At 39.4% G+C, this 27,858-nt stretch overlaps 1 protein-coding gene across 1 annotated transcript in view; it reads left to right on the top strand.

Annotated features, from left to right (window-relative positions):
• Nucleotides 1-3,192: 3,192 nt before the first annotated feature.
• The window catches only part of FBXL5 (F-box and leucine rich repeat protein 5), a 36,442-nt gene continuing 11,776 nt past the window's right edge, over nucleotides 3,193-27,858 (top strand). Inside the window, exons 1-8 of the mRNA XM_068403554.1 lie at nucleotides 3,193-3,333; nucleotides 16,776-16,991; nucleotides 18,804-18,899; nucleotides 19,711-19,894; nucleotides 22,199-22,381; nucleotides 24,887-25,012; nucleotides 25,970-26,118; nucleotides 26,317-26,399. Coding sequence (XP_068259655.1) covers nucleotides 3,199-3,333; nucleotides 16,776-16,991; nucleotides 18,804-18,899; nucleotides 19,711-19,894; nucleotides 22,199-22,381; nucleotides 24,887-25,012; nucleotides 25,970-26,118; nucleotides 26,317-26,399 — 1,172 coding nt within the window. The 5' untranslated portion in view covers nucleotides 3,193-3,198. The remainder of the gene's footprint in view (nucleotides 3,334-16,775; nucleotides 16,992-18,803; nucleotides 18,900-19,710; nucleotides 19,895-22,198; nucleotides 22,382-24,886; nucleotides 25,013-25,969; nucleotides 26,119-26,316; nucleotides 26,400-27,858) is intronic.

Genomic DNA, 27,858 nt, shown 5'->3' with positions numbered 1-27,858 from the left:
ATATATATCTTTATTATTTATGTGCTTATTTATATAGTGTCACACTTACATTGATGCACTGGTACTCCGCTGATGGATTTTGCTGAAGGCAAAACCTTGTTAATCATTTGAGTAAATTGCTGATGATGGATTTCTCCTGTAAATGCGATAGAAAGATAACCAGTTGGTTTGTTACCCACAGCAGCGTCTTCAGGAAAGCCAGATTTACCCAGAAATGGATGTGCAATGTTGTGCTTGATATGATGGAGACACAGCAAATGCTGTACTTCAGTTACTTCTCTGATGCTTTATCTCCCTATTTCTCTTCCTAACCTCTCTGAAACATGGTCATGCTGATAGGGCACCAGCATGTTAATCAAACCGTTTCAAGTCATTGCTTCGGGTTCAGGATTAGAGAGTGCAATAATACATGGAAGTCAATGCATTTTTTTTTATTAGCAACTTCGCTGCAACCAAATTTTGCTCAGTAGTTTCAGGGCTAACAGAAACCAGAGGCATCACTGATGTGATCTTCTACATAAAACAAGGCAGAAATTGTCACCGATTTTTGCATCAAGACTACAACTTCTGCTTAAAATACACAGTATAAGGTAAAAAAAACATAAAGATGGATACTGAGTTTTGGAATGGGTTTTCTCCAAGGACACAGCAGGTTAGGACTCATCAACTTAGGGAAGAACATGTGGATGCTGCCCAATGGTGTTCTCCAAACAAGAGACGACCTGTCATAACATCCCAGAGGGAAAGGAAATGAGTCCAACAACTGCTGGGATCCCCATCTCATCCCCTACTGAGCTCCCTTTCCTCACTGGCCACTTCTAGAAACACATCATCGGGCCAGAAGGGCCTCTAATTTGACTCAGCACAGCCATTTTTATGTTCCTAGTTTTGATTTAAATACTTTTTAAGTTTTAGTGATGGCTAAAATAACATGCTTTCAGGGAAATTGCTCCAATGGTTTGATAGCCTTGAGAGTTAAACCTTAGCTCTGGCCTGAACTCGTCTACCGTTGGCTTCCAGTCATTGGATCTTGTGATGTCTTTTTCTGTTGCATTAATGAAGAACCTACCCTCAGAAAACTTCTCTCCCTGTAAATTTGTAGAGAATGACCAAGTCTCCCCTTAAACTTGTCCACGAAAAATTCAATATTTTAATCCCATTATCAGGCACTTTATCTTGCAGTATTGTACTTCACTGCCACGAACTGGCTGTTCATCTTGCCTCCCAATCTTTGGCAATTCATGCTGGATACAGGTCGCTGTCCCTCGCTCTCCGCCCCTCTCTCCTAGGAGAGGTTATTGCCCATGAAGCAGAGTCAGAAAAATTGGCAGCAAACCTACTCTGGAGATACTCTAGTTCACAAACTCAATTTTAACTCAAACTGCCATGAAATTCAGCATATGTTTATATTCTGAAGCCCTGGAAGATTAGGAACGGACATGTTTGTTCTCGTTATTTGTACCAAATGGGAGTGGTAACTTCCAGCAGAAGGAAGGTGTACAGGTGAGAACATTAATCCCCTATTGTTGCTCAGGCATGAACTGATGGCAGAATAACCTCAGTTCTGTCTGATTTCATGCTTTAGGCCTGGAAATATGACCTTGAAACTGCTCATATTAACAAGCTCTCTGTAAGCAATGAACTTCATCAAACATAGTTTCTTGAGGGTTTGTGTCTTTGGTGCACAATTCTACCTACAGCAGTAACCCAAAGTCTCACCTGCTCCTTTGTATGCTACGATGCACACTCTGTGCAAGAAATGCACAAGCCCAAAGCCAGAGCTGCGCTTACTACCCGAGCAGTAAATGCAACCATGTGGTGGCTGGCCAGCTGCATAACACCTGTGCTTTGCTTTGCTTTTTCTTCTCTCACGTGTAACTGATTTTTTTCGCTCAAGTAGTACGAATTTAACGTTCCAAGATCTGTACATATTTGCAAATGTGATTAAGTAGGGCAGCATGTTCAAAAGTCCTTGGAGGTGGAAAGGATGAATGGAAATGGAAACACCCAATACTGCAATTGCTTAGGCCTCATTTCCTTAGATAAAGAGATAAAAAGATGATTGTGCACAGTGTGATCATCATGTGCTCCCTCCTTCTCAATTCACTATCTATCTACTACTTTTACCAGCAATAATTTCACATTTCATTCCCAAGCATTAATACATTGAGTAATACTGGACTAAAAATGTATGTGTGCCTTTGCTTGAACTATTTCAATCTGTTTACAATTAATTGCTTACATCTATCAACTAGCAAGCTTTTAAGCTATTTAATATGTGCAACATAGATTTTGTGTAGTGATAGTTTTCAGTCAGAAAGGTCTGCTACATTTATTATATGTTTGACAACGTATTTTTGGGACATTTGCTACACATTGCCACACTGGTTGGCAGTTTTATGTCGTTTTGCCGTGTTGGCTAACAGTTACACCTTTCGTCAAACTGATGTATAATCTCAATTCTGATTAACGTTCCTACTTTTTTTTAAATGTTGCATGGGCAGATGAGTATCAAAGGCCGGTGTTCCTGCTCTTTTTGTCTTGGATGTCAAACGAACGCAGCATTTAACTCTGCTTATCTGGCACAAATATTGCAAAAAGTTGAGTGCAGATTCCCTGCTGCAGCCCAGTCTAGGACACATCATATGTCTTCCCTCACAAACATCAGGTCACCTGCAGAAACCGTCTTTATTCCCCACTTTCTCAATTTATTTGTGTGAACCGAGTTTTTCTTACATCATGTAAACGCACAATCTGATTTTTAATCCTAAATAAAGGCATAGAAGCTGCTGCGCCCCCGGCGTGCCAGGTTACCTAGGCATGGAGACCTGCTACCACGGGACAGCGGCCGTGCCCTGGGCGCCGCCCGGGAGCCCGCCTGCACCGGGAGCCCCTCCCGCAGCTCTGGCCAGCCTGCCCCCCGCCCCCGCATTTTGCAGGCCTGGCCTCTGAGCGCTGCTCGCCACGCACAACCGCAGAGCAGCCGCGCTGCAGAAGGGCCAGGCGGGCGCCCGCCAGCAGGCCGCCGCCTCTAGAGGAGCCGCCTCCCGCCCCTCCGCCGCCTGCTCCCCGCGGGAAGGGGCGGGTTGAGCTGCGCATGCGCGCGGTGGCGGGCCGGGCGGCGGCGCTCGCGGGGCGGCCGTGGTCACGTGGCGCCGGAGCCGGCGGGGCGGTCTCCGCCGCGCATGCGCGGGGCGGATGTTGGCGCCGCCGTTAGTGCCGCCAGCGCCGCGGCTCTATGGGGAGAACATGGCTCCTTTCCCTGAGGAGGTGGACGTCTTCTCGGCTCCGCACTGGCGGATGAAGCAGCTCGTGGGGCTCTACTGCGATAAGGTAGCGGGTGGGGGCAGCTTCTGCCCCGCTTCCCTGAGGCGGGAGGGAGGATTTCGGGAGTGCGCAGCTGTCAGCGCCCCGCCGCCCCGGCCCTGGCGGCACCTTCTCCTCACCGCTGCTGCGGAGCTCCCGGGCGCTCCGGCCCTTCCCGCCGCGGGCAGCGGGGCTGGTGGTGCTGCCTTTCCCGCCGCGCCCCACGCCCCGCTCGGCCCCTTCAGGGCCGGGCCGGGGCTCCCCTCGGTTCTCGTGCACCGGCGGCCCCCGGCGGGGTGTCCCGCTCTCTTCGGCGTGGAGGAGCGGCGCTTCCCCGCGGGGACCACGCCTTCCCGCTGCCTTCTCTCTCGCCGGGCCGTGGGGAGGGAGGGAGGCGCCGCCGCACATCCCCCCGGCCTTGCTGCTTCGGGGCTGGGCAGTGGGCGCCGGGGCCAGCCGTGGCGGACCAGCCACCCCCGTTACGGCGCGGGGCTGCGGGCGGGTGCCTCTGGGCCCCGGCGGGGCCGTAGCGCTGAGGGGGGCGGCGGGGCAGGCAGCAATCCCCGTCGCTTTCTGTTGATGTTGTGCGTGGTGCTCGCTAACAGTCTGCAAGAGGCTGCGTCTGCGTTTTTGTGTGCAGCGTTTACTTGGTGAGTACCTTAAAGATACGCTAGGTAGGTTTTTTTTTTTTATTTTAAATATAGATAATTTTACCCGTGGACAAAAGTAGTTTTTGTTCTTGTGTCAGGGTAGTTAGTAATACGGCTGATGTGTCACCTGAAAGGCAAACTTTGCTGCAGCAGCTTTGAGTGTAATGGAAGGGTTTCAGGGAAATACTTCAAAGCCAGCACTTGTACTGAAAGAAGTAGTGCCTCCCATCTCTGGGCATAAATGGCTGTTTGGAGAACCAGGTTGGCTAACAGACATTTAAAAGGAGGATGAAGTTACATGAGAGACAGTATAATAGCTTACTGCTGCCACCAGGATAGGGGGAGTTCTCCCTTCCTTCCCCTGTTCTCCACATACCACCTTGTGCTGCTCTGGGGCTCACCAGATCCCTTCGTGTGAGCCTGTTCAATTTGCTAATTGGGTAAAGAACATGTCAGTTGTTTTTTGCTGGGTTAGCTAACTGAACAGGCTGAGCAGAGGGTCTGGGGGGAGGAGAAGGTGAGACCTTGTGTAATATCACTTTGCCTTTTATCTGTGTGTTTGCAGTTAACTTTTATTTTTAATCTATGGCGACATGAAAACCTGTGATATCTTAACAGAGTGGATTTTATATGAAGGGAAGCAAACACCTGGGACTGTTCTCCCCCCAGCCTTCAGCAGCAGTATTAGCATATTATTGACAGCAGCTGAACAGGTTTTGTTTGAACCTCCAGATACTGTAGTCCTCTGGGTTTTATTCCTAGGGGGGAATTTCTGTCGCTTTTATTGAGCCTCCCACAAAGTTTTGACAAAATTCACCGTGACTTGCTAAAAGTAAAAGTGCCTGGGCAGGAATGGTTGGTTTTCCTAAATATTGGCAAATTTGATTAAAACTACCCAGTTTGCAATGAATGTAATCTCTCATTTTCTAAAAAAAAAATTATACAGGAGTTTGCTTGCTTCCTTTTTCTTTTGAAGTAGAAGCGTGAATGAATGGTGCTTCTTTTAAAGTATTCAATCTTGCATCCTTTAACCCTGTTTCAGAACTTGGGGACTGTGCTTGGCCTATGACCTTTGTATTAGAGTAATGCTAGCTTTGCATCAGAAAAAACTCTCTGAACTGTGTTTGACTTTCCTTCTTGTGTGATTGAGATGCTGTAATTAGATAAGACTGTAGTTCTGCTTACATAGCAATTATAATCTGTAAAGCCATGCTCTTTATAAGTTTAATTTGTCCTTGAGGGGTCTTTAATTTTGTGAATTATGTTACCTGCTGTTCCTTATGCTCACCGTACACTGTAATGTGGTTGCTGTATGTTAGCAGCTGAATCTAGTAAATTCCACCAAATGTTAGCGAGGGTGAAATGGGTGCATCTGTGCTTTACATGTCAGGGGAGCGACTATAATGTTATTGATGAGTAAAGTACATAGGTACTTCCTTTAGGACAGAGAGACACAGTTTATTTTGTTCTTCCAGGACTTGATGTGAGACAGAACAGTGAATCAGACATTTAAGATGTTTGGTGCATTAGGAAAGTTATCCTACTTCTTTTTTAACTGTTGCTAGCAGAGATCTCACCACACGTTTGCTGCCTTCTTAAATGGCATTTTTACCTGCTTGTACTCGCTGCCCTGGACTTGGATAATAAGAAGAACTAAAATTCTGTTTTGTAAGGAAACCCACAAAGTTATCAAATCTGTCACCGCTCTGATAAGTAGATTCTTTTAAGTCCTCAGAGGATGTGCCCCCCTCTAGGTAGTGGAGTGCTACAGCAGACAGCCTTTATAGTTAAAATGCTTCTCCTAATGCCTGACGTCATCTTTGCTACAAATAGAGCAGATTCTGTTTTCCTATCTCTAGTCAACCATTCTTCATTTTCAGTAAGATCTTGTGCCCATTTGCAAATTGTAGCCATGTCCTCCTTCTTAGTTATCTGTTTTCTGGCCTAAGCAAACTGATTCATTCTACTTCAACATATGGGTCACGTTTTCTGTACCTCAGCGTACTTGTTGCTTTTGTCAGGACTAAGCTGCTGTTCTGTAACAGTTTAAGCTATCTGACTGCCGCTGTAACGACTTTGTTCCTTTCTTGCTCCCATCAGCACTTGAAGTGACTCACAAAGGCTCTAAGCTGGCAGAAAACGTTTTTTTTTCTGGAGCGAGTAGTTTTTCTGCCGATGTAGTGCTGCCAGCAAGCACTGGTCAGATGAGTACTGAAGCCAATGTGAGGCAGAGGGTGGGACCATGACAGCCAGTGACTAGATTGGCTTAAGCTACTGTGAAACCTCAGCCTAATTATGTCTCCGTTTCCCTGAAATCTGTTGTGCAAAACGGGACACTGCTGGTGCTGAGTAGAGCAGATGTGTTTTGGATATGTTATTCTGCAAGCCCTTTTTTCTTTTTTGTATAATAGCAGCATACTCGCTTTGTGCTTCTCTATAATCCTGTGCTTCTCTGAGGACTGATGCTCAAGTTTCTTTTCATATTTGTCATTAGACTTATATCCTGTGTGTAGAAGTATACACTTGTCCAAGTCAACATGTTGATGTCCAGTAGAGACTGTTTCTGTTGTCACATTATGATCTTGTGTATCCCACACTTGAGAATGCACCACTTGTGTATTACCAGCTTCCCTTTCCCAGCTGTGGCTGAAAGTATCGTATCTGTCACGAAGCAGCACAGATTTCAACCGGTCGTGTATTGAAAATCCCATTGTGGTTTGGCTGGAAACATTGGTAGCTATGGCTTGAGAGCACTGCTTCCAAGTGCTTGAGCTACCTTGCGATTTCCTGTAGGCTGTATTAGTTTGCTGTAAGGCAAAACAGTACCAAAAACCTTAGAGAAATCATGATCTGTAACATGTATTATCTTCCTCTTCAGTAGTTTGGTTATCTTATCAAAAAGGAAATCAGATTCTTTTTTCTAAACAGATCTGTGCTGGCTGATTGTCACTTCATTGGCTTCAAGATCAGGGCTACTCAAGTAGCATTCTCTGGTGTAGATACAGGCTTTCATGAAATTTTGGCTGGGCCTTTCCCAGAGACAAGACCCCTGGTATTGCTGCGTGGGGTTTCAAACTTCCTGCTGTCTTGTGGAGTTACTGCAGCTGAAGAGTATGTTTTCAAATCTTTGTGTTACAGAATTACCCATCGAATTTAGGCTGCTTTAGGAAAAGCAACAGGAAAAATAGTCTTGCTCTAAATGCTGTAATGCAGTTATTGGTGATTGATGACTTGTTCTGATGTCTTTCTGTCTGCCTCTCAAAACTGGTGTGAGACTTCATGCTGTGACTGAGTAGATCTAACAATTAGCTGCTGCTGGAAGGGTTAATTGTTGACGATATCCTCTGTGCTTGCATGGCCCCTTGATGAGCAGCTAGTTCATCCAGCGCACTGAAGTGAAAGGTGATTCAGTAAAACCGGCTCACTAAGAGGTCAGACAAGCTGCAGAACCAGGTTGGTGGTATGGGAGGAGGGAACAGGACTAACCATTGCAGAAGTAAACAGCTGCTTTAATAGCTCAGATTTATTGTGAAACCTTTGGGTGTTTGGTCAAAAACATCTGAGGTCCTTCTTCTGTTTGCCTGACTTCGGTCTTCTGTGATCTCACCTTTCTACAAAAGATCTCTGTAGTTATTTCTCATGGTTCAGTAATTACTTGGGCTAGTTCTTCCAGGAAATTCTGATCAATTTTGTCATGTTCTGCTGACTTGAAGGCATTGAACTTGTATAAATATTTAACTAGTATATTTCTTTTCTAGCCTGTACTTCTGACTCCTTGTTAAAAATTAATTGCCGTAAATATTTTTCCTAATTAACTTCCTTATGAAGACTTGAGCAAAGAAGACATTTAATTTTGCTGTTGTCATCTCTGCCCTTCCAGTTAAATAGTTGACTTAAAGTATTCCTTTTTCTTCTTTTATCTATGTATATATGGACTTTTTTGCTGGTTTTCTGTGTCCTCTTGTCCTCCTTGTTTGAATGCTGTTCTGTTCTACTTACCTGCAGTGACAAGTCCTTGGTTGTTTTTGTAGGATTCTTTTCAAAACTTCCATATAGCTAAAATGTTCCTCTCTATTTCCTAATAATGGTTTCTTTTGATAACTTGCATTTGTCTTTCACCTTTGTGTCTATTTCAGTAGCCTTCTATTGTGCTTCAGTTGTTTCCCTTCCTTGCACATTTTGGCCTCTGCTGAAGAGAATGAATTGTTTTCATGTGTTAAATTTGTGATGTTCTTACAATAAGGATATTGCAAATGAACCGTTTTAGGAGTGAAAAATACTCCTGAATTAAGTTGAATTGATGTTGTAAAGCATTGGGAAGGGAATTGGGTGACCACATTATAATTACACTTTTTGCGGCAGCAAAGGGGACTGAAATTTGAAAAAATTAAATAATCAACATTGTGACTTTGAAATAGAAAGTCAAGTGTTTTTTCTTGATGTCTTTGAGAACAGAAAATAACTGTTCAATGAAGATAAGTCTCTTTCTGTTCTAGTCAACAAATGTTGGTAAAGCTTTTGTTCTACTTTTGAAATCCCTTTTCAGTACACTGCCGTTCATTTTCCACTGCTGCTTCAAATATGTGTATGTTGAGCTAGAAATTCGTAGTATTTGTTTATTACCAATTAACATTCTGTAGCATTGAGCATTTGCTTTCACCAATGTTTAGGATGAATAAACAGCTACTTAGGATGCTTAGTGCTAATAAGTCTGCAAACGATGGGCTAAACCATCACTCCCAGAAGAAGATGGAAGGAAATTAAACCTCCTCATTAGCGTCCAGACATAGGTGAGCAATTTGCTGTCCATGCCTCTGAGTATTTCATCAGAGACTCTACCAGCCATCTTTCCATCTTAGCTTCTGGATGCTGAATAGTTCAGTAACTTCTTGCTATACCTATTGGGAAATAACACCTTTGAATTCATTTTTCATGCAGAATAATACTTCCAGACTAATCTTCAAAATGACAGTGTGTTTTAAATATCTACACTTTAAAGCAAATGCATTTTAAGTGAAGTGCCAAAGGAGGTCTGAAATGGGGGAACAACAGTGATAAAACATGTTTGGAGTTTAGCTGAGGGTCTTCAGACCTGCATAGTAAATTTGCTCCGTTTTTCAGGACACTTTTAGCTCTTGTTGCTGCCTCAAACTTTCTCACCATTTCTTTATTTTTTTGTCTAGCCAAACCACCTATTTTTTGTTACCTGGCAGATGCTTCACCCTTTTGTCTCTCTTTTTTGCCTTCATAAGAAAAACCTGAGAGTGTTTTCTTATGCCAGACACAGTAGCAGGGTTTTTCCAAGTAATTGCTTAGCACCTATTTTTGCTCTCCAATTGTAGGAAAAAAGTTTTCTGTTCACCCTTTGCATGTTGCTCTGGTCTTTTGTCCTCTCTTCCAGCCTGCTCTGGAGTGCAGTAATAACCCACCTTTGCCCTTCTGTGCTTTAAGCAACAACAATTTATTCTCTCCTAATCTGTGGCACAAAAAAAAAAAAGAGAAATTGATGCCCTCTGAAAAGCTAGAGACTGTAATTAGTGCGTATTGGTGTTCATACAGGTTTTATGCAGCTATCCTAGGATATGCTTTAGCTTAGAGTATAAGTTGTAATTCTTGAGAGACTTGGCGTTTTATTTGTTTTTGCAGTTAGTGCTGAAGGTGGATTAAGCCAGAGTGGTGAATTTTTCCGGTGCCCACCTTTGATTGTGTTAAGAAATTTCAGTGAGACTGCTGCAGAGGGGCAAAGGCATTTTTGCTGTGTTTGTAGTTTGTGAGTTATTGCAGTGGGAGAGTGGAGAGGAGCCTTGAGGCTGCTGTTATTTCACTCTTGGGACTTTAGATCTAATGTCCTGACAGAAGGCCAAAAGGCGAGGTCTTAGCAGGAACCTCTCTGTGTGAGGGTATAGGACAGGAAAGAAGCCTTCTACGGCATCCAGAATGTGTATGAGAAATGCTGTGACACAGATACTGAAATAGCATCATCATTGTGAGTGTTGGTCATGCTTTCATTTGAGGCCCTTTTCTTTCATATCCTTGCTAGATTTTTCTTTAATGTTTTGTTGGGTTCATCTCTGCAGACAGCCTGTGTCCCTTCATCCCTGGTAGAATTCTACTTGTGGAAACCACATGGTGGAGGAGGCTCAGCTGATTTTATCAGTGCTTCCTGAGATGTGCTTTCTGCTACGGTCCCCAAGGGGGTCTGACACTCATAGCATTGCATCACTGAAAATCTTGGTGCAGTCAGTCCCATATTGTTATTTACATCTCTTTGTGAAAAGCCAGTCATTATTCGAAAACTGATCTACATGTGTTCATTAGACAAAATTGATGGCGTATGTAGTGCAAGAGAGTGATATGAAAGACCCCAACAAAAATGAAATACAGCAGTTTGTTTCCACCTCCGCTGTGCTCTTATGCTTGGCATTTATCATCTTGACCTTAGCCTTTCAAAATATAGAGAGTACAAGATTCTACCTGCCCTGTTGCCTGCACTCTTTGAAAAACAAAATATTTTTGTCTGCCTTAATCTTTGACTTAATATAGTGTTTGTTGTTTTTGTTTTTTTTTTTTTCCAAAGGCTATTTCAAGATTTTAGTTAAGCTGCAAAACAACTGATGAGATTACATAGAGGACAGTATTATACAGAGAAGACAACAGGCATTTGAAAGTTTTCAGTTTCTTGTTGAGTTCTGCCAGATCCTGTCCTGCCTGCCTTACTAATTACTATTATTTTGAGTTGACCCACAGCCAAGAAAAGCACCCAGAGCAGATAAACCTGTATTACTCCTCTGATTTAAGGCATCATACATCTGAACAGCTGGAGCGTGAAGTAGTTTAGCTAATTCTCTTACTGTTCACCTTGTATACCTCTACATAAAGATAAGCCAAGGAGCAGGTGACACTGGGAGGACAGTCACCCTTTTTGCAATCTTGGCACTGTAGTTCTTCCTTGGTGACAATACAAACTGAACTTCTTGTTGTGGTTTCCTGAGACAGACATTGCGTGTAACTGGGTGTCACTGCAGGCTGGCTGTCAGACTAGTGCACTGACCAGGTGACAAATGAACCCACTAAAAAGGCACAACTTCTTACTGGATTAGTACACCAGATGGGTTCATCTTGCAGCTGCATAACTGCTAGAGCATATTCCATAGGAATGTACAGCTGGAAGGAGGGGCAGGGCTGCTGCTTCTGGGTCTTCCCTCCTCCATCCCCACCCCGTGAGTTACAGCAGATTAAGTATAACGTGAAACCACATGCTCTTGGTGTTGAGAAAGGCACACCTTGTTACGGTCCTTGTCCCTCCATTTTCTTGCTCATAAAATTGAGATAATATCTCTGCAGAGTCCAAGTTCCTGTCCTTTGAATTTTAGTGCCATTGCATATGTGAAGTGATAATACCTAAAAATGTAAGAGTGAAAAGTTGTAGCTGACTAGTCATGCCATGCTGTTGTTTGTTTTTTTTTTTTTCTTGGTGCTATTCTATTCTAAAATATTAGTTTTTTTTCATCGAAGTGGTCTGACAGCTCCATAATGAAAAAGATTTTACTATTTTCTTTAGAGAGTTTTAAATCTACTCAGGTAAGTAGTGGTAGAAATCTAGTCTGCACTGATCATCAGGAATGCTATATCTTTATTTTACCTCCAGTGGCAATCAGCAGCTTGTATAGGTCTTAACGAGCACCATGGTTACACGTGAAAAGCAGAATATATAGGAATGACCTATCAAAAATGTTACTTGCGATGATACATGAAAAGGAAGAAAAATTGCCTTCAATATTTTTTAGATTCCAGACTAAATTTTTAGGGTTACTGGTATCAGAAGTTACAAGTGCTGATAGGGAAACCCTCATTAGAAATAAAGCAGTTTGTGAATTTGTAGCCACTTTTAACTTCTTTAACCTTGAGTCATTATTCCATTTTAAATTTGTGAGATCTTTGGGCAGAGTGGAAAAATCAATTTTCTCATTCCTGTTCTCTTTCCTCATATTTTTGTTGTTTTCCAGCTTGCAGCTGGGAGTAGGGAGGTGCTTGCAACTGGGAAAGTTAGCACACTGCATACACTTTGCTTGCTGCTGTGTTAGTCTGATAAAAGCAGCGTACTTCTCTCTCTTTATTTCTGTTTGCTACTTTCTCCTTGCCAGTTAATAGTATGCTTGGATATTTTTAAGGAAGAAGCAAACCTTTCCACTCATTAAATGTATTTTTGGCATACATATTATGGAATAACTGTTTCAGTTTACTCATTGTAAACTAACATTTCTGGAAAATTAATTTTCTTCTTCTAGGAAGACATTTTTCCATATTGGCACATATGTAAAACACTTCCAGAAACCAAGTAGTACTGTGTTTTGTTCGGTGATTTAATTAGCAGTCTTGAGCTTTTTTTATTTATTCACAACATTTTGGATAGAAATATCTCTGTCTTCGTCTGACAGTTTCTTTTTTTTCCATGAAAGCACTCAAGCCACACAAAGGAGATGCAAGAGTTGAATGTAGGTTTACCTTCAGCTGAGTGTCGTGAACATGAAGCACTGTATGAATAGCAATTACTGTTAATTTTGCTGATATTGTCGTCATGTTCTTGAAGCACAAAAATGAAACAGTAGCTTACAGTAACGAAGAGGGTTTGTTTGCTACATCTCTGTACATTCATCTTGACCATGTTAATAGCTCTGTTGTAGTCCAGTGGAGTTGGGCACTCACCTAAAACCAGTATATGATTGTCTGAGCTACAAAGATTTTTTCAAGCATAGCTATTCTTTAATTGTGTAATTTGAGGTTTAAAAAATGTCCATCAAGTGAGTTCTTAATTCAGAGTTACTATTTTTTCCTGCAAAGGAAGGGTGGAATTACCTGATCTTGAATCAATGGCAGAAAACTTCTAAGATCTACTTCTTAATAATCCTAACACTAGTTTTCAGCAGGGTTGAAAGCAATGTGTAAAATCAATATTTCCAGTTTTTATTTCAGTCTTGTATTTGTGTACTGCAAAACCCCTAAACTGACCGGTTAAGTATGAAGAACTTTAGAGAACTGCAGCCCTAGGTTAGGGTGACTGTCCCCTTGTCATGCTCTTACTTGGAATAGATTTGATAAATTTTATGACCTCGTGCTTTACTTCACTGCACTGGCACCACAGTGGCCCTTGGATTATTGATGTACCTTCCCCAGTTTACATGCAATAAAGTTGATGTGTGGTGTGGTTCTGTGTGGTGTTTTTTTTTTTCTATTTTTCTTTTTTATTTTTTTTAATTTATTTTTAAATAAAGTTAATACTGAATTTAACAGCTCCTGGCTGCTTTTAGCGTATGCCTGCAACAGCCAAAGGTGTCTGAAGTGTTTCAGACAGAATTTGCAGTGTAATTGACTGTTTGGCCTGTTGCTCAGACTGTTTGGATTACGTACAATTCTTAAATTTCAGGAGACACCACAATTGTTTCTCTTGTGGTACAGCTCCTCAATTCGAGTTTGCATTTCAAACACAAAAATAGTTGTGGTGTAACTTAAAATTGTTTAAATCTAATGTCTTCAGAAGTCCAGAAAGCTCCCAGGTATCTCTAACACCTGTGGCTGTGATAATCAGTTTAGTGTGGTGTGTTGTAAGCCTGCTTAGGGAACACGCACGCACTGTGCTTTGTATTTTTGACCAGTCAGCAAATATCCTTAATACAATCCCATTTCCTCCCCCTTGCTGTTCTCTTAGGATTCTCCATCCAGGTTTGGGGGGTGGTGGTTTTTTTCTTTTTGCGCTACTAACCTCCTGGACTAGTTTTCCTTGTGTAGAGCTGGTGAAAAGTGGACCTTGGAGTGGAGCAGCTGCTATCTGTTAATAGTCATGTTTTCCCGTCATAAGACTTCATCAGTCCTGGTAATGAAACTACAGATCTGACCGAGTGACTTTGTTGCTAGGCTACCTGTCCTCTGAACAGCCAGTTTTCCTCAGCTTCGGCTGACCTTTTAATGTACCGATTGCTGATTCAAGTACAGTCATTAAACTTCAATATCCTCTCCATAGTCCCTAATCTCTTGGGAATCTGCTGGAAGCCTCAGTGGCAGAGGTGAATATGCAAGCATTTCATGTTATAGTGGCTTCTATAACAATATGTTTATAACAAGAATTCTTAAATTGTATGCACAAATGGATTCTTTATTTATTCCAGATGTGTGGATGGTAATAGCTAGGTTCAACAGAAGACTGAGTCCTGGAAAGGTTTTTGAGTTGGAAGGATGAGAAGATGCTATGTTGTATCAGAACCAATTTTGTGATTTCTTTTTTTTCTTAACCCAACAGCAAAATACAGTAGTTTTGTCTAACCTTCCTGTTACACGCTTCAGCAACCTTGTTTATGTTTTTTACGTCAATCAGAATGCCAAGAATTTGGGAGCAAATGGGATTCTTGGGGAAAAGGGTCTTTGGGGACTGACTTCAGGTATCGTAGATCCTTATGAGTAGCATCAACAATTTTGAGACAGTCCTTGATCAAGAGAAATGCTACGTTAGAAACCAAACTTCATCATTATTGAGGTCTGAATCACAAATGGTTGGAGGTGAGGAGGCTACCCTGAAGAGGTATTTCTGCACCCATCTCCTGGGATTGTTCAGACTTCTGTTTTTCAGTGTGGAAAGTCTAGCCTGTAGTTTGATTTGGTACCACTGCTCTGTATGTTGCATTGTCTGAGCTTAGCATAGGATAGAAATGGTCTCAGAGCCAAGACCTGTTTGTGTTTGTGATAAGTACGTAACAATTCATGCCTCAAATCCTAACACAGTGCTTCACAAACATTTTCTGACCTGTCAGTAGTTGGTCTAAAAGATGCTGGGAAAAAAACCCAAAACATTAACTTTGCCCCATTTTCTATCCCTGCTGAAGCTAAGTAAATGTTTTTTTTTTCCGTAATGACAATCATTTTGCTCATACGTACAGCATGTAACATACAGTGTGCCCAGCTGACTTGGAGTTGCATAAGTACTTGGCAGATGCCCAGCGTGTTTCGGTTGCATTGCTAGTGGGTGCCAGGAAGTGGCAATGCAATGTCAGAATGAATAATTGCATTTGTTTTTTTTAAGTGATAGACTTTTTAGATATCTCAAATTATGGTTATTTTTGATGCATGTAAGTATTATGTATGAACTTCCGTGTCTTAGATGCCCATTTCGAGTAAAACCCTTAGATTCAAGAATCTTTGTAAACTAAACCACTTCTAAATATGCCAGTGGCTTGTTTTCTGAATTAAATTAAAATATTCTTATTTTTAGAATGCTTGCTGTTGTATTCTTCTGTAGGCTATGATTCTTGAAGCTGCACGTGGACTAAAACATAAGAATGGAAAAAATGCTACATTTCTACATTCACCAAAGGAAAATGCAGTTTTAAAATGTACTGTTGCTAATGGTGACTGTTTGTACGCATGTAAAAAAGGCACTATCATGTTACCTAGAACTTTGTGCTGTCATGATTTCTTGGTTCTTGGTCCACTGGAAGCCTTTTCTGACAGCAAGTATAGTTTGTATTCACGTGGTAGGACTCGACGTTCCATGTGGATAATACATCCCTAAAGGGAGGCTCAGGGACCTACAATCATGACTTCTTAGTAAGGACTGAAATGTAGCTCTGGGAAAGTGGCTAAGCCTTCCAGTTACCTGCTGGGATGGGGAGATTGCATTGATTTCTACCGGGAAATCTTTCTACGCTTGTTTATCTCAAGGTTTCACAAGACTGGTTATGTTCCTTAAATACAGCTTTGATCTTACCTGCTGCTTAAAGCTAATGCTATAACTGCATTCTTCTCTCAAGGATGATCTTCCTTTAAAAACTTACCATGCTACTTTGCCGTTTTTTTAAGCTCTGTTCATTCATGTGGAATGAGGCAGTTGCCTTCAGAATTTGTCTGATTAAATGTAACACTTTTCTTCACAATGTGCATTATTGCATGTGTTACACTTTGTTAAACTTGTGTAGTTATCATTAGTTCCTCCTAATATTTCTAAAATCTATAGCTTCATTTTTTTGCTTCAGAGCCTGTGATGGGAAATGCAGTTACATAGTTGCCACTGGAAATCAGAGAATTGTGCAGTTAAATCCCTTAGTTTACTGAAACCTCACAAAGCACAACGTTGTAAAACTGTTCTGTTAACTTATTTTGGGGAGTTAACAGAATCAGAGTGTGGGTGGCTTACTATTTTAATGAACTGTAAGAGGAAACATATACATGAAGTGTCCATGCATAATGAGTTTTTTGAAAGCTTTAAAACAAGTTTGAAGGTTTTATATAGAATTTGTGTCAGTTCCTGTTAACAAATAAAAATCAAATGGCAAGTCAGTCATGAAGGTTAAAATAATTATAAACTGTGAGTAATTTCAAAAGTCATATTAATAGGGATATTATGTAAATGTTTGTTAATCTGTAGTATTCAAATGCCAATATTAATTCTGCCCACTTCTGGAAGAAGTTGTATTAAATTATATTTAAATGCACCAATTAGATAAATTACAGGGAAGTTACTATTCACATAGAAGACTAGTTTATGTATTCCTGTATATGCATTTGAATCTCTGATTTTTATGTGTTGCACTTGAAGATTGGAATTAAAAGCATTCATTACTCTTGTTTTTTTTTTTTATGTCTTTGAGTTGCTCAAATTGCAAATTCAGTTTTAATGTTTGCCAGTTTTCTTTATAAAACTGAAGGTTTTCAGCTTTTCTGTTACAAGTAATGGGAGCAATGAGTAACAGGAGCCTAATACATGTTCTAAGGATTTAACCTGACCTTGTAATGATTTTCATTGATTTTTTTATGAGCTCTTCTTTCTTCTAGCTTTCCAAGACCAACTTCTCCAACAACAATGATTTTCGGGCTCTTCTGCAGTCTCTTTATGCCACATTCAAGGAATTTAAAATGCATGAGCAGATTGAAAATGAGTGTATCATTGGTTTACTTCAGCAACGTAGCCGGACAGTGTACAATGTGCACTCGGACAACAAACTCTCAGAGATGCTTAGCCTCTTTGAGAAAGGGTTAAAGAATGTAAAGGTAAGTAGACTATAAGAAGGGCTTGTCTCCTAAGGAAAACATGCTGTGATTATGTATTAGTTTGCCTCAGCTTTTCTTAATACTCTCTACTAATAAACTAATGAGGAAGAAGAAACATTTCTGGTTTCTTGATACAGTAGTGAAAATTTTCCAGTACGAAACACAAATTCTTTTGCCATTCATCACAGTTACTAAATTTCTAGTAAAAATTCTGTTCAGAGGTGTATTTTGTGCCAGAAGTCCATCATTGTATAATTGCAGGTGTTCTGGAGAGACAACATGGAAGTTTCAAATACGAAGAGTGCTCTGCTAATTGGTCAAAAGAATTTCTGACTCTAGAAATAATGTTTTTCATTAATTTGTTAGGAAACCCCAATTATCTCTCTTTGTGGCACATAGCTTTGTATTATTGTCACAAATGGAGATGATTACTGGACGTCAGAAAAAAAGAAACGGCATTGTTTTATTCTATTAGTGAGTCATGTACTCCTTCCAGTAATCTGTTGCTCAGTAATGCTGTTATGTTCCAGTCCTCAAGAAACTCTAAATGTTATTTCTCCAGCTGGCTTTTTCACAACTTTAAGTTGTTAAATTCTTTTCCAGTAGAATCCCATTTGAAATTCTGCCATGTCTTTCCTCTGGGGTACCCAACTCAACTCCCCCTTCCTGCACTCTAAGAACTATAGTCTCCAGTAATAATTTGACGTCCTGTGTTATGTTTCTAGTACATGCAGTCAGTATTTTCAGTAAGAAAAATACTAAATATGCAGTTGATTGATTCCATTTTACTATCTAAGGCAGTTTTTGACCTGGGAATTATGCAAATAATTTTTTCCCTGTGCATATCAAACCTTAAAATTTGTCTTGTTTCCATTAATGAAATGGAAAATGAAGGAAAGTGAAGGAGAGGGGAAAATTAACACTTGACTTTGTTATCCCTTCTCTGATAGGATGCTAGTGTTATTCTCTTAAGTGTGGAAAACTAGATTTCTCTAGCTCTCTTTAGATATGTTAACTAACTTTTTTTGAGAGTGTGGTTAGTTTAGTTTAAACTGGCTTAAGCTTTTTTTTCTGTAATAGTCAGGGTTTCTTGATGTTGTAGAAGTTTGAAAAGAAAAACTTACAACATTTACTGTAAGAGCTATGAGGAACTTCAGTATGTTGTAATTACTGGGGAGGCTTCAGAACTAGCTTCTTATTACTGACATAGAGAACAAGCTAACAAATTGATAGATGAGATTGGTTTAACTTTTAATATTTAAAAGTGAGTTACATCTTTATTTAAGAGTTCTTTCAATTTCCAAAGTAAGTATGTATAGAGCATGTGTGACTATAAATTCTGATTATAATTTGGAAGCTAGAATTGTAGAATAACTAATGTAAAATGTATGCAGCTAAAAGATAAAGTGAAACTGCTATATCCTAGAATAATTCTTATGCAAAACACACAAATACTTAGATTAGTCTGTTATTACTTTGAACTTTGGGTGACACTGTAGATTGGCAGACTTCAGTCTTTGCTCCAAAGTAAAAATGTGATTAGACAAGTTAATTCATATCTGATAGTAAAATAAATTGGAATCAGGCAAGCAGGGAGTACTTTGTTCTGCCTAGTAACAGGCCAGTACAGACTGTCACCTTGTTATGAAACTTTGTAAGTGAACACATTCTTACCATCAAATAGAGCAAACATGCTGCATGCATGGAGAAGACATAATGGGCTTTACTTTGAAACACTGGTTTATTTAACAGTTCAACCCTTGAATGAGTGGACAAGATTAGATAATAGTTAAATCTTTGCTTTCTTCTCAGAATGAATATGAACAGCTAAACTATGCGAAACAGCTGAAGGAGAGATTGGAAGCCTTTACCAGGGATTTCCTTCCTCATATGAAAGAGGAAGAGGAGGTAGGTAAAAATTTTCCTCAAACATTATGCTGATCTTCTTTGGGGTTTGGAATGACTGAATAGAGACAAAGGGCTTAGAGGTTCAGTTTTTTCACAAATCTCTGTTTTTATTGCTATGCCAGTATGCATTCAGGACTGTGATGTCATAGTGCTGTTCTCTGGCTGCAAAGTGACACGTTCTGAAACAGTGAATATAGCGAAAATATGTGATGAAATTCTGGTCCTTTAAAAAATTTATAAAAGTCCACTGGGGCTGGGATTTGTTTGCAGCACGTAGTTATTTAAGGGGATGTCTAGCAAAACTTAAAGGAAAAAGAGAAGTCCTGTAAACCAGTGCTTCATGACTCAAGCTGACACTCCCAAACAGCCTCTGACCTATATTCGAAACATAGACTAGTACTGCCAGTCTGATGATTTATGGGTATCCAAAAACTGTGAAGCATCTTCTGGAGAGAGTAAATCTTCCGAAGTCTGTCCAAGAGAAATCTTTTCTCATGTTTCAGTTCCTTGCCACTCTGCCTTCTGTGTGAGTACCTTGATAAGTTACATAGTTTAAGCAACTTTAATCACTTCCCTTTTCTGTAAGGGGAAAACTTAAACAGCTTGCCTGAGACCGTGTAGTGATCCATTGGCAAGCAGAGGGTTGGAACTCAAGACTTCCATGGTCCTGTCCTTACGTTCACTTAATGTATGACATGTTTTACTTGGAGAGAATTTGAAGCAGGAAATTCTGTGTTGGTAGGTCTGTGTAGCATTATTGACTGTCTTCGTCAGCACCAGACTTTTTTTTTTCCTTTTTCCTTTGCTTTAGGTTTTTCAGCCAATGTTGATGGAATACTTTACTTATGAAGAATTGAAAGATATTAAGAAGAAAGTAATTGCACAGCACTGCTCACAGAAGGAGGCTGCAGAATTCAGAGGTCTCAATAAGTGGAATCAAGCAGAAGAGCTTCAGAAGGTCTTTAAGTATTCTGTGGATGAGAAAGCGGATCAAGGTGAAGCATCTAACTAAAGTTAAAGTAATTTTCAAACTGCAGTTTTTATCTAAAAAGCCACACCAGTGACATACCTGAAGTTATGTACTGGCAGATGAAATAGTTTTATAAAATGTGAATATTTTCAAACCAGTTTTGAAACTTCAGGAACTTTACTGTTTGATATAGGCTTCTTGGCAGGTTGTAATGTAGATAATACTTCACTGTTTACCTGTTATTGACCTTCTTCCTTTCCTTTCCCTCCCATGGTAATATTTGATATAATAAACAGGCAGAAATTATAATTAACTTCTAATTTCATACTTCTCTTGAAATGATATTTTCTGTTTGCAGACTCTGCATTTAATTCTTGGTTTTCAGGACTGCTTTGTAAGCTTTTCTGTTGATAGTTTAATAACACAGAATAGTTAGCCAACTGACAATATGTCAATTTAAAAGCAACTCACCTTCCCCAGCTGCACTGCCTAACTTCCCTGGGCCTCTTGGGAATCGGAAAGGAAGAAACTGTGTGTGTGGAGTGAGGCAAGGGAATGAATCCGTGCAGCATGTGAGTAGGTCAGATGAAATGTGTGTTCTGAAAGTGGATATTTAATTTGCATTCACCTGTAACTACCTTTCCTGATTAAACTTAGGATAAATGGATAACTACTGAAGTGCACTTCAGGCTTGTTTTATGACTACTGAAGCAGCCTAAGTTGTCGTTACAGTTTTTGCTCTTAACTAACAAAGAAGAGTTGATGCCCCAAAGAAGGGGAATTAATGTACTGGAAGTGTAATACTGGGGTGTGAGACTGATAAGTAGAGCAAGCCCTCATCAACTGACTTTGTAGTGTTGATAAGATATGGTGCTCTCATTAGAAAAACTTGAAAAACTACTCTGTAATCAGATTTTTTTGATGAAACTTGACTTCTCTGAACTGATCATTTTCTGCCCTCCAGGTGAACCCTTCAGAAAAGATCATGGTCCATGGTGTGAAATAGTATTGAGTCTGAACAGATGAATGTGACAGAAGTAGCCTTATGGCATTACTTGCTGTTAAGTCTAGCTGGAATAGCCGTTTTGGGACAGTAGTAATTCTGCAATGGTTGTGTTCTAGACTTCAGGGAGAGGGAAGTATGTCCCTTGCATACATTTTGTAAAACTGGAAGAAAATAACACAGCTTGCAGTCCTGTGTAGTTTTAACTGCATTTTAGTGTGAAATTCTCTGTAGCTTACCTGCAGTGACTTGCCAGGTATATGAATAAATATATTGATTCATCAAGTGAAACTGTATTTAATTATATTTTTTGAAGTAGCAATAGATTATCACAGGGTAAAGTTTACATTATGTTCAGTTTTGAAGCTGCTTTGCAAAAAGAAACCTGATACTTGTCTCACTGTAAAGTCTTACGTGCTTTGTGTCCTAACTTTAAAAGTAAATTCCTACTAATCTGTGAAACCTGCTATTTCTAAGGACTCCTGAAAACTATTTTAGAAATATTTTTTTCTTAAGTAACTTGTCCTTAAACAAAGCATTAAAAATTCTCTTTAAACATCAAAAAACCCACTAACCAAAGCCTTGAATTTGTTATTTTATATAGTTTGCAGCTCTCTACTATGCCGTTAAGGGAGAGCTATTGGAGATGGTTCTTACTGCTGTCCATTGAAGTATGAATTACAGTGGTCCAATTTTAGTCTCTAACCTAGTATTTAGTATTACCTTCCAACTTGAATGGCTTGTCACCATTCAGAAGTTAAAATTAGTTGTCTATGCTTGCAGTTAAAGCTAGAAATAAAGTTATGAGACAGCTGCAAAGAGTTAAGCATGGACTTCTTGCTGTGTCCCAGTCAAGAGGTTGAGTGCTTTCAGTGAGAGTGGTCCCAGCTGGTAGATTCTGTGTGGTAGTACTGTTTCCTGGGAATGGGGCAAAGCAGGTATATTTATCATCTATGACATAAGGCATTTTTAAAAGCATTTAATTTGTAGCAGATCCTGCTTTCATTTTGCTGTGGTTGAGTAGCAGCAGTTTGCTTTTGTCCAGGGCTTTTTTGGACTCTTGAGGGGTCAGGGTTGGAAAAAACTAGCCAGTTGAGAAATTGTCAAACAGAAAACTGAGCTGATTTTTTTGTTTGTTTAAGGTAGTGTTACAGTGAAAGCTTTTTAAAGCCAAAGCGACACCTATTTTTTTCCAACTCTTTTGCCAAATAATTGTTTAAAATTTTTTCAGACACTTTTTTCATTGCCCTAGTCAAAATGTGCGTTCCACTATTATGTAAAGCTATGAGGACATGCTTCACCTAACACACACTTTCTGTGTTTCAGAAACTGAAGTAACAGGGCACACCACAAATATTACTAATCTTCCTCCTGAAGTGATGCTGACCATTTTCAGTTACCTTAACCCCCAAGAGTTATGTCAGTGTAGTCAAGTAAGCACTGAATGGTCACAGTTGACTAAAACTGGATCTCTCTGGAAACACCTTTACCCTGTTCGCTGGGCCAGAGGTAAGTTAAATTTAATTCTTCCTTTAAAAGCATGTCAATTTTCAGAATTTCTGAGTCTACAGAAAGTAATGTTTTTGTATAGGCTGTCATTTACAGTGAACCTGACAGCTGAGCATGCTGGAGGGTTGTACCCTTCTGGCAAGGATAGTGCCCTGAAACTTGGTTAAACATTAAAAATCCCCAAAACATACCTTTTTCTTGTAGAGTTAAGAAACTAAAAGTTGTCTTGGTTGTAGCTCATGAGTAGATCTTGTATGCAAACTGTTGATTAGTTTTACTGAAGTTTGTTTGCTTGTATTAGTGCTAACAAGTATATTCAGTAATACAAACATCTTAAGATTTAAGAATCTAAGGAGTTTTGAATTGTAAATGCTGTTGTTACACCTATATCAGTAATATTTTTATTTAATTAGGTTACTAGGTAGAAATAAAATCTATATATTTTTGTTAGTTCCTGATTAGTATGTTCTCCTCTGAGAGGTCTGTCTTGTGATTAAGACCTAACAGCTGAATGGAAGTTTAAAACAAATGGGGAGTTTTAGCACTTCCTCACAATCTGTTCTTACTTTTCATATTCAAACTTCAAAGAAAACTGTATGAATGTTAGTGTTAATTCTGTAGATATCTTACTTCAGTAGCTTCTACTGCAGTAAGGACTAAGTGGTTTGTTATAACTTATGTTCCTCAAACTCTCCTGTTAATTAAAATTTCCTATTGAGAAGCGTAACCTTTGCAAAAGTACCTGTTCAAATAGACAAAATGCTCTGTATTCCAGTGAGGCCCGTTACAAGTCATCAGAGTATATCTGTAGCTTTAAATATTCTATTTGTATTTTTCCATATTTATGTGACTATTAAACAATCACTAGAGTATGGCATTGCAGGCTTCACAATTGCTGCCATGTCAGTGTAGTTGAGTAAAAAGGAGACCATTGGTGCTGTTTAATAAGCTGTATTTTATGTGCCTTTGTAAGATTTTAAGAGGAAAAAGCTAACAATATATACCTTAAATTTTGAGATACATAAAAGCTAAAAACTTCTTTCTGGCCATACCTTTATGGCTTCTAAAATCTGTATGAGGCAGAGAGGAGTTAAATGACTTTTGGATCTGAATTAATTTTTTTTTGGTTCGATAAATCTTACTGAAAATAATAGATTGGTCCCTGATCTGCAGAAGACTGAGTGGAGAGGAGACGTTTCAGGATTCAAATAGTTAAATTTTCATTTTCATCTAAAACCTAGTTGTCTTGATAATTCAGTGCTATGCAAAAAAGATAATTGGCAACTGCTTAAAATGACTTATTCCTAAACCTGTCTTTGGCACAACAGGAAGCTGCTTTCATTACGTACTGTCTCTACTACTGCAGTTGTTTGTGCAGAAGTGCTCAAAACTGGGTGGAAGCTTCTCAAATAGGATTTACTGCCAGAGGGGGGAAAAAGAACATAAAACTACAGGCTTAGTTACATTTTTAACTTTTTTTCCTCCTAATACAGAGAGTGCTTCTGAGGCTTTTTATGTATTATAAAGATGAGTTAAAGAAGATGAGAAATGTCACCAAAACCTTTTGCTTCACAGTTGATTGACAGTCAATTAGGATTTCATTGTCACTGTGTTGCTCATATAAGAAACCTCGTTCCTTTTGATACTACTCAACAGGGGTTGCGCTTGCTTTGGGGATAGTAGAATCCCCCAGCAGTGAGACAGTAGGATAAGCTGTTTGTGTTAAGCATGTCTACGCTGAGGGAGGCAGCAGACCTGCTTATACTGAGCCAAACACTACAGTATACCCAAACTAGAAGTAAATTCTGCCTGTGCAGTAACCCTCGGGGAGAGGAGGTGCCCTACCAGCTAAAACAGTGGAACTGTTGCTGATATTCGTGTTCATCCAGATGTTCTAAAAAATGATTGTCTATTGATTGGAGTCATATGTATGTTATAATCGAGTACTGTATAGCTGTTGTAAGTAGGCTGCTTCTGGAACTTGGGTTTCTTGATCCTGGAGTTTTCATGTGCAGTGACTAAAAAGAGGGTAATAAAATACACCCTGGTTGACTGTATATTTGTGAGATTCCAGAGGAAAACTGAAATGTCTTAAACCAAGTGTTATACTAAAAGCTGATGGTTAATTTATCTACCAGAAAGAACTTTAGCACCTTCACAGTCCAAATACTCCGTAATCGTTTCTGTTATTTTTGCAATCATAGTGGTCCCTACTAAGAAAAGGACAAGAGGCATGTCTCAGAATAGCATAATAGGCTGTGAATTCTGTAATGGTACTGAAACTGTTCCAGGAATCTTTTGAAGCTTTAAAATATAGATCAAACGACAGTTATGTCAAGGTTTAGTCCAACCTTAGGTGAGATGAATGCAAAATCTATTTATACCTTCAGGTTAGGTCACAGTATGCTGAGAAGTTCTCATTGCTATTTTTTGCAGTGATGAGAAGTTTGCCTTAACTTTTTTTTTCCCCCCTTCTTTTTTGGGGGGGGCTGGGGGGGTGAGTAGGTGATTGGTATAGTGGTCCTGCAGCAGATCTTGAAACAGAACCTGATGAGGAATGGGTGAAAAATAGAAAAGATGAAAGTCGTGCTTTCCAGGAATGGGATGAAGATGCTGACATAGATGAATCTGGTAGGTAAATTCTGATTCTGGTGATTTTTTTGTTTTACTGAAGGTGACATAGCTATGAGAAAGAAATATGTAAAATGGAGTCTTTTGTGTAAAATCAGTTTAAAATACAGATTTTTATCATAGTTGATACCAGCACATTAAAATAATGACAAATGCAATAATACTTATGTTCTGACTAGATTAAATGCTTACTAAGCCAAGTAGACCTAACACAGTAAAAAAAGAACTTGGGAAGTTTTGTCTAGCAACTACTTAAGGTTCCTGAAAGGAGTGTTCTTTTTCCTCATCTTCATCTAATCCTGACTCCCAGCTGGGTGAAAAAAAAGGGGGATGGAAGGTGAGGAGGAGGAAAAGCAGGCAGCTGGTTTTAATGAGCCAAATTAATTCATCAATGAGAGAGCAAACATGAGTGCAGGTAGAAGAAGAGTTATGGGGATGTTTGGAGTTAGGAAGGAGGTAATAGATCGGCTTCATCTCTTCAGGAAGTTTGGATGAATCGTCTTGCATCTTAATGCATTCTAGGCTTAATTTAAAATTTGTTTTAAGCTGTTATATCACAGGATATGAAATGCCCTGTGAGATAGTGTTTCAATGTATGAAGCAAGTTGGTGGAAACAGCTGCCCAGCACAGCCCTGAGCAGTACATAATCTGTACTAAATATTTCTCCAAGTCCTTTAATGATCATTTTCTGTTAAGACTCTACTGTTTTTACTTGCCGTTGGAGTTAAACTCTTCAGGACTGTCAGAAAAACAAGCAGATAGTTTTTAAAGATGAGGCTTAAGTAGTATGTTGAACTAGAATTCAGCAGAAGTTTGATTTAAGCTAATTTCTGAAACTTTACGCCTTGTTAAGCTTTCTATAGTTTCCCAATAACTTGTTTGATGTAATATGGCAATGTGAATTCCAAATGACTCAAAGCATATTTTAATTCTTTCTCTTTGGTTTTATTTTGCAGAAGAAGCAGCTGAAGATTCACTTGCCATTAATATAGCACAAATGGAAAAACATTTACTTCATGGCTTAATTCATAATGTCCTCCCACATGTAGGCTCCTCAGTGAAGACATTAGTATTGGCATACAGTTCTGCAGTGTCTAGCAAAATGGTATGTAATTTGAAACTGGCATTTAATAATTGTGGCTATGCAGCCTCTAATTAATTACTGATGTGCCTGAATTTAAAACACTTGGGTAGTGAAAATGATTTGCAGTTCAAGAGAATGTTATTTGCATTTTGTCTCTTGACACTGTGTGCAGCATTATTGGCTTGTGTCTTTACTGATTATTTTCCTTTCCTTTTCCAGGTTAGACAGATCTTGGAGCTTTGCCCAAACCTGGAATATCTGGATCTCACTCAAACTGATATTTCAGACTCTGCATTTGAAAGGTTAGATAATTGTTGTTTCCTTTAAAAAACAAAAACAAAACCGCAACTTTTTGAGGGGGAAAAACATTCAAACATGTCTTAGTCCATTGCCGAAATAGAGAAATCACATTCAGGATTCACACATAACTAAGAACAAAGCCAGAGTAACAAATCAATGAAATAGTAAGTGAAGCATGTAAGTTTGTAGCGGCTGTTTAAAATGCTCTGTCTTCACTGTTGGATATGTATTACCCTCCAATGTGTAGCTATCCATAACAATAATTGTGTTTTGTTCTAGTTTTAACAACTTGAAATTGTCCATAGATTTTGTGGAGTCACTCAGTTATGGTAGTTCTTGGTCCAGTGTAGCTGGTAGCGTTTGGAATACTGCTGTTTTAAGACACTGATCAAATGGTGGGCAAAGCTCTAAGGCTTAGTGTAGTAACTGGATTCCTGAGTTTTACTGAAGCCTGCAGAAATGTCATAGATGTCCGTGGGATGGTGCATGGATGTAGAGCCTGCATCTGTGGGCTTTATTAGGAGACTAATACTCAGTGGCTATTTCAGTGTTCAACACTTTCATCATATAGAGCTCTTGAGTTTTATGTGTTAACACAGAAAATTTTACCAGCGTGGATGCTGGTAACAACACTCTGCAGCTTGTGTGAAATAAAAGCCTTATGGTATTTCTGTGGCTCAGAAATCAATCTTTGTGAGATTCTGACAATCTCTAGTGAAACTTACATTATTTGCCACTCCTCGTATATCTGTATTTCTAACACCCCAATTTGTAACTCAAAAAATGAGTTTGGCTTGCTGTAAATATAAGTAATCACTTATGGGAAGTAAATGATAGTTAACATTAACTATGGATAGGTAAAAGTCACTCAAATCAGCTCTATACTTTTATAGCTAATGTAACAAATATTACTGTAGACCAAATCTCTATTTAACTTGAAAAAGGTAAGGCTGAAGGGGTGAGGTTTTGTTAATATGAAAAAGTCTGATTTCATTACCATCTCTAATCCTAATCACTTTTAAGGAATAATTAATACTGTATACAGAATGTGTTTCAGGAATTTATCTATTCTCTCTGAAAGAAACGGGAAATGACAGGAGGATGTATGATCTAAATACACTGATATTTCAATATGTATAAGCAACCAAGCATGAGGAAACTCAGATACTAGAAATTACAACTATAACAATACTTTGAACTGTATATTACATCTCAATGGGTCTTTTTTGGGGGGGGGGGGGGGGGCGGGGAAGGGGGGGGGAGCGTGTGAAATTTACTAGTTCGGTAAGTTCATTTCTTTCAGCTTTCTGAGACTTTAACTGTGATGTCTAGTAACTTAGATGGCTCTTGGTAACTGCGTTACACACAACAGAAGCTGCTTTTTGAAATTGTTGTCACATATGTGTTTGGTGTCTGCAGCCTGATCTACTATTTAAAAATTTATTCAATGTATAAGTCTAT

The sequence above is a fragment of the Nyctibius grandis genome, chromosome 6, assembly GCF_013368605.1.
Source record: "Nyctibius grandis isolate bNycGra1 chromosome 6, bNycGra1.pri, whole genome shotgun sequence".
Lineage (NCBI taxonomy): Eukaryota > Metazoa > Chordata > Aves > Nyctibiiformes > Nyctibiidae > Nyctibius > Nyctibius grandis.
This window is presented reverse-complemented; position numbering and strand designations above follow the sequence as displayed.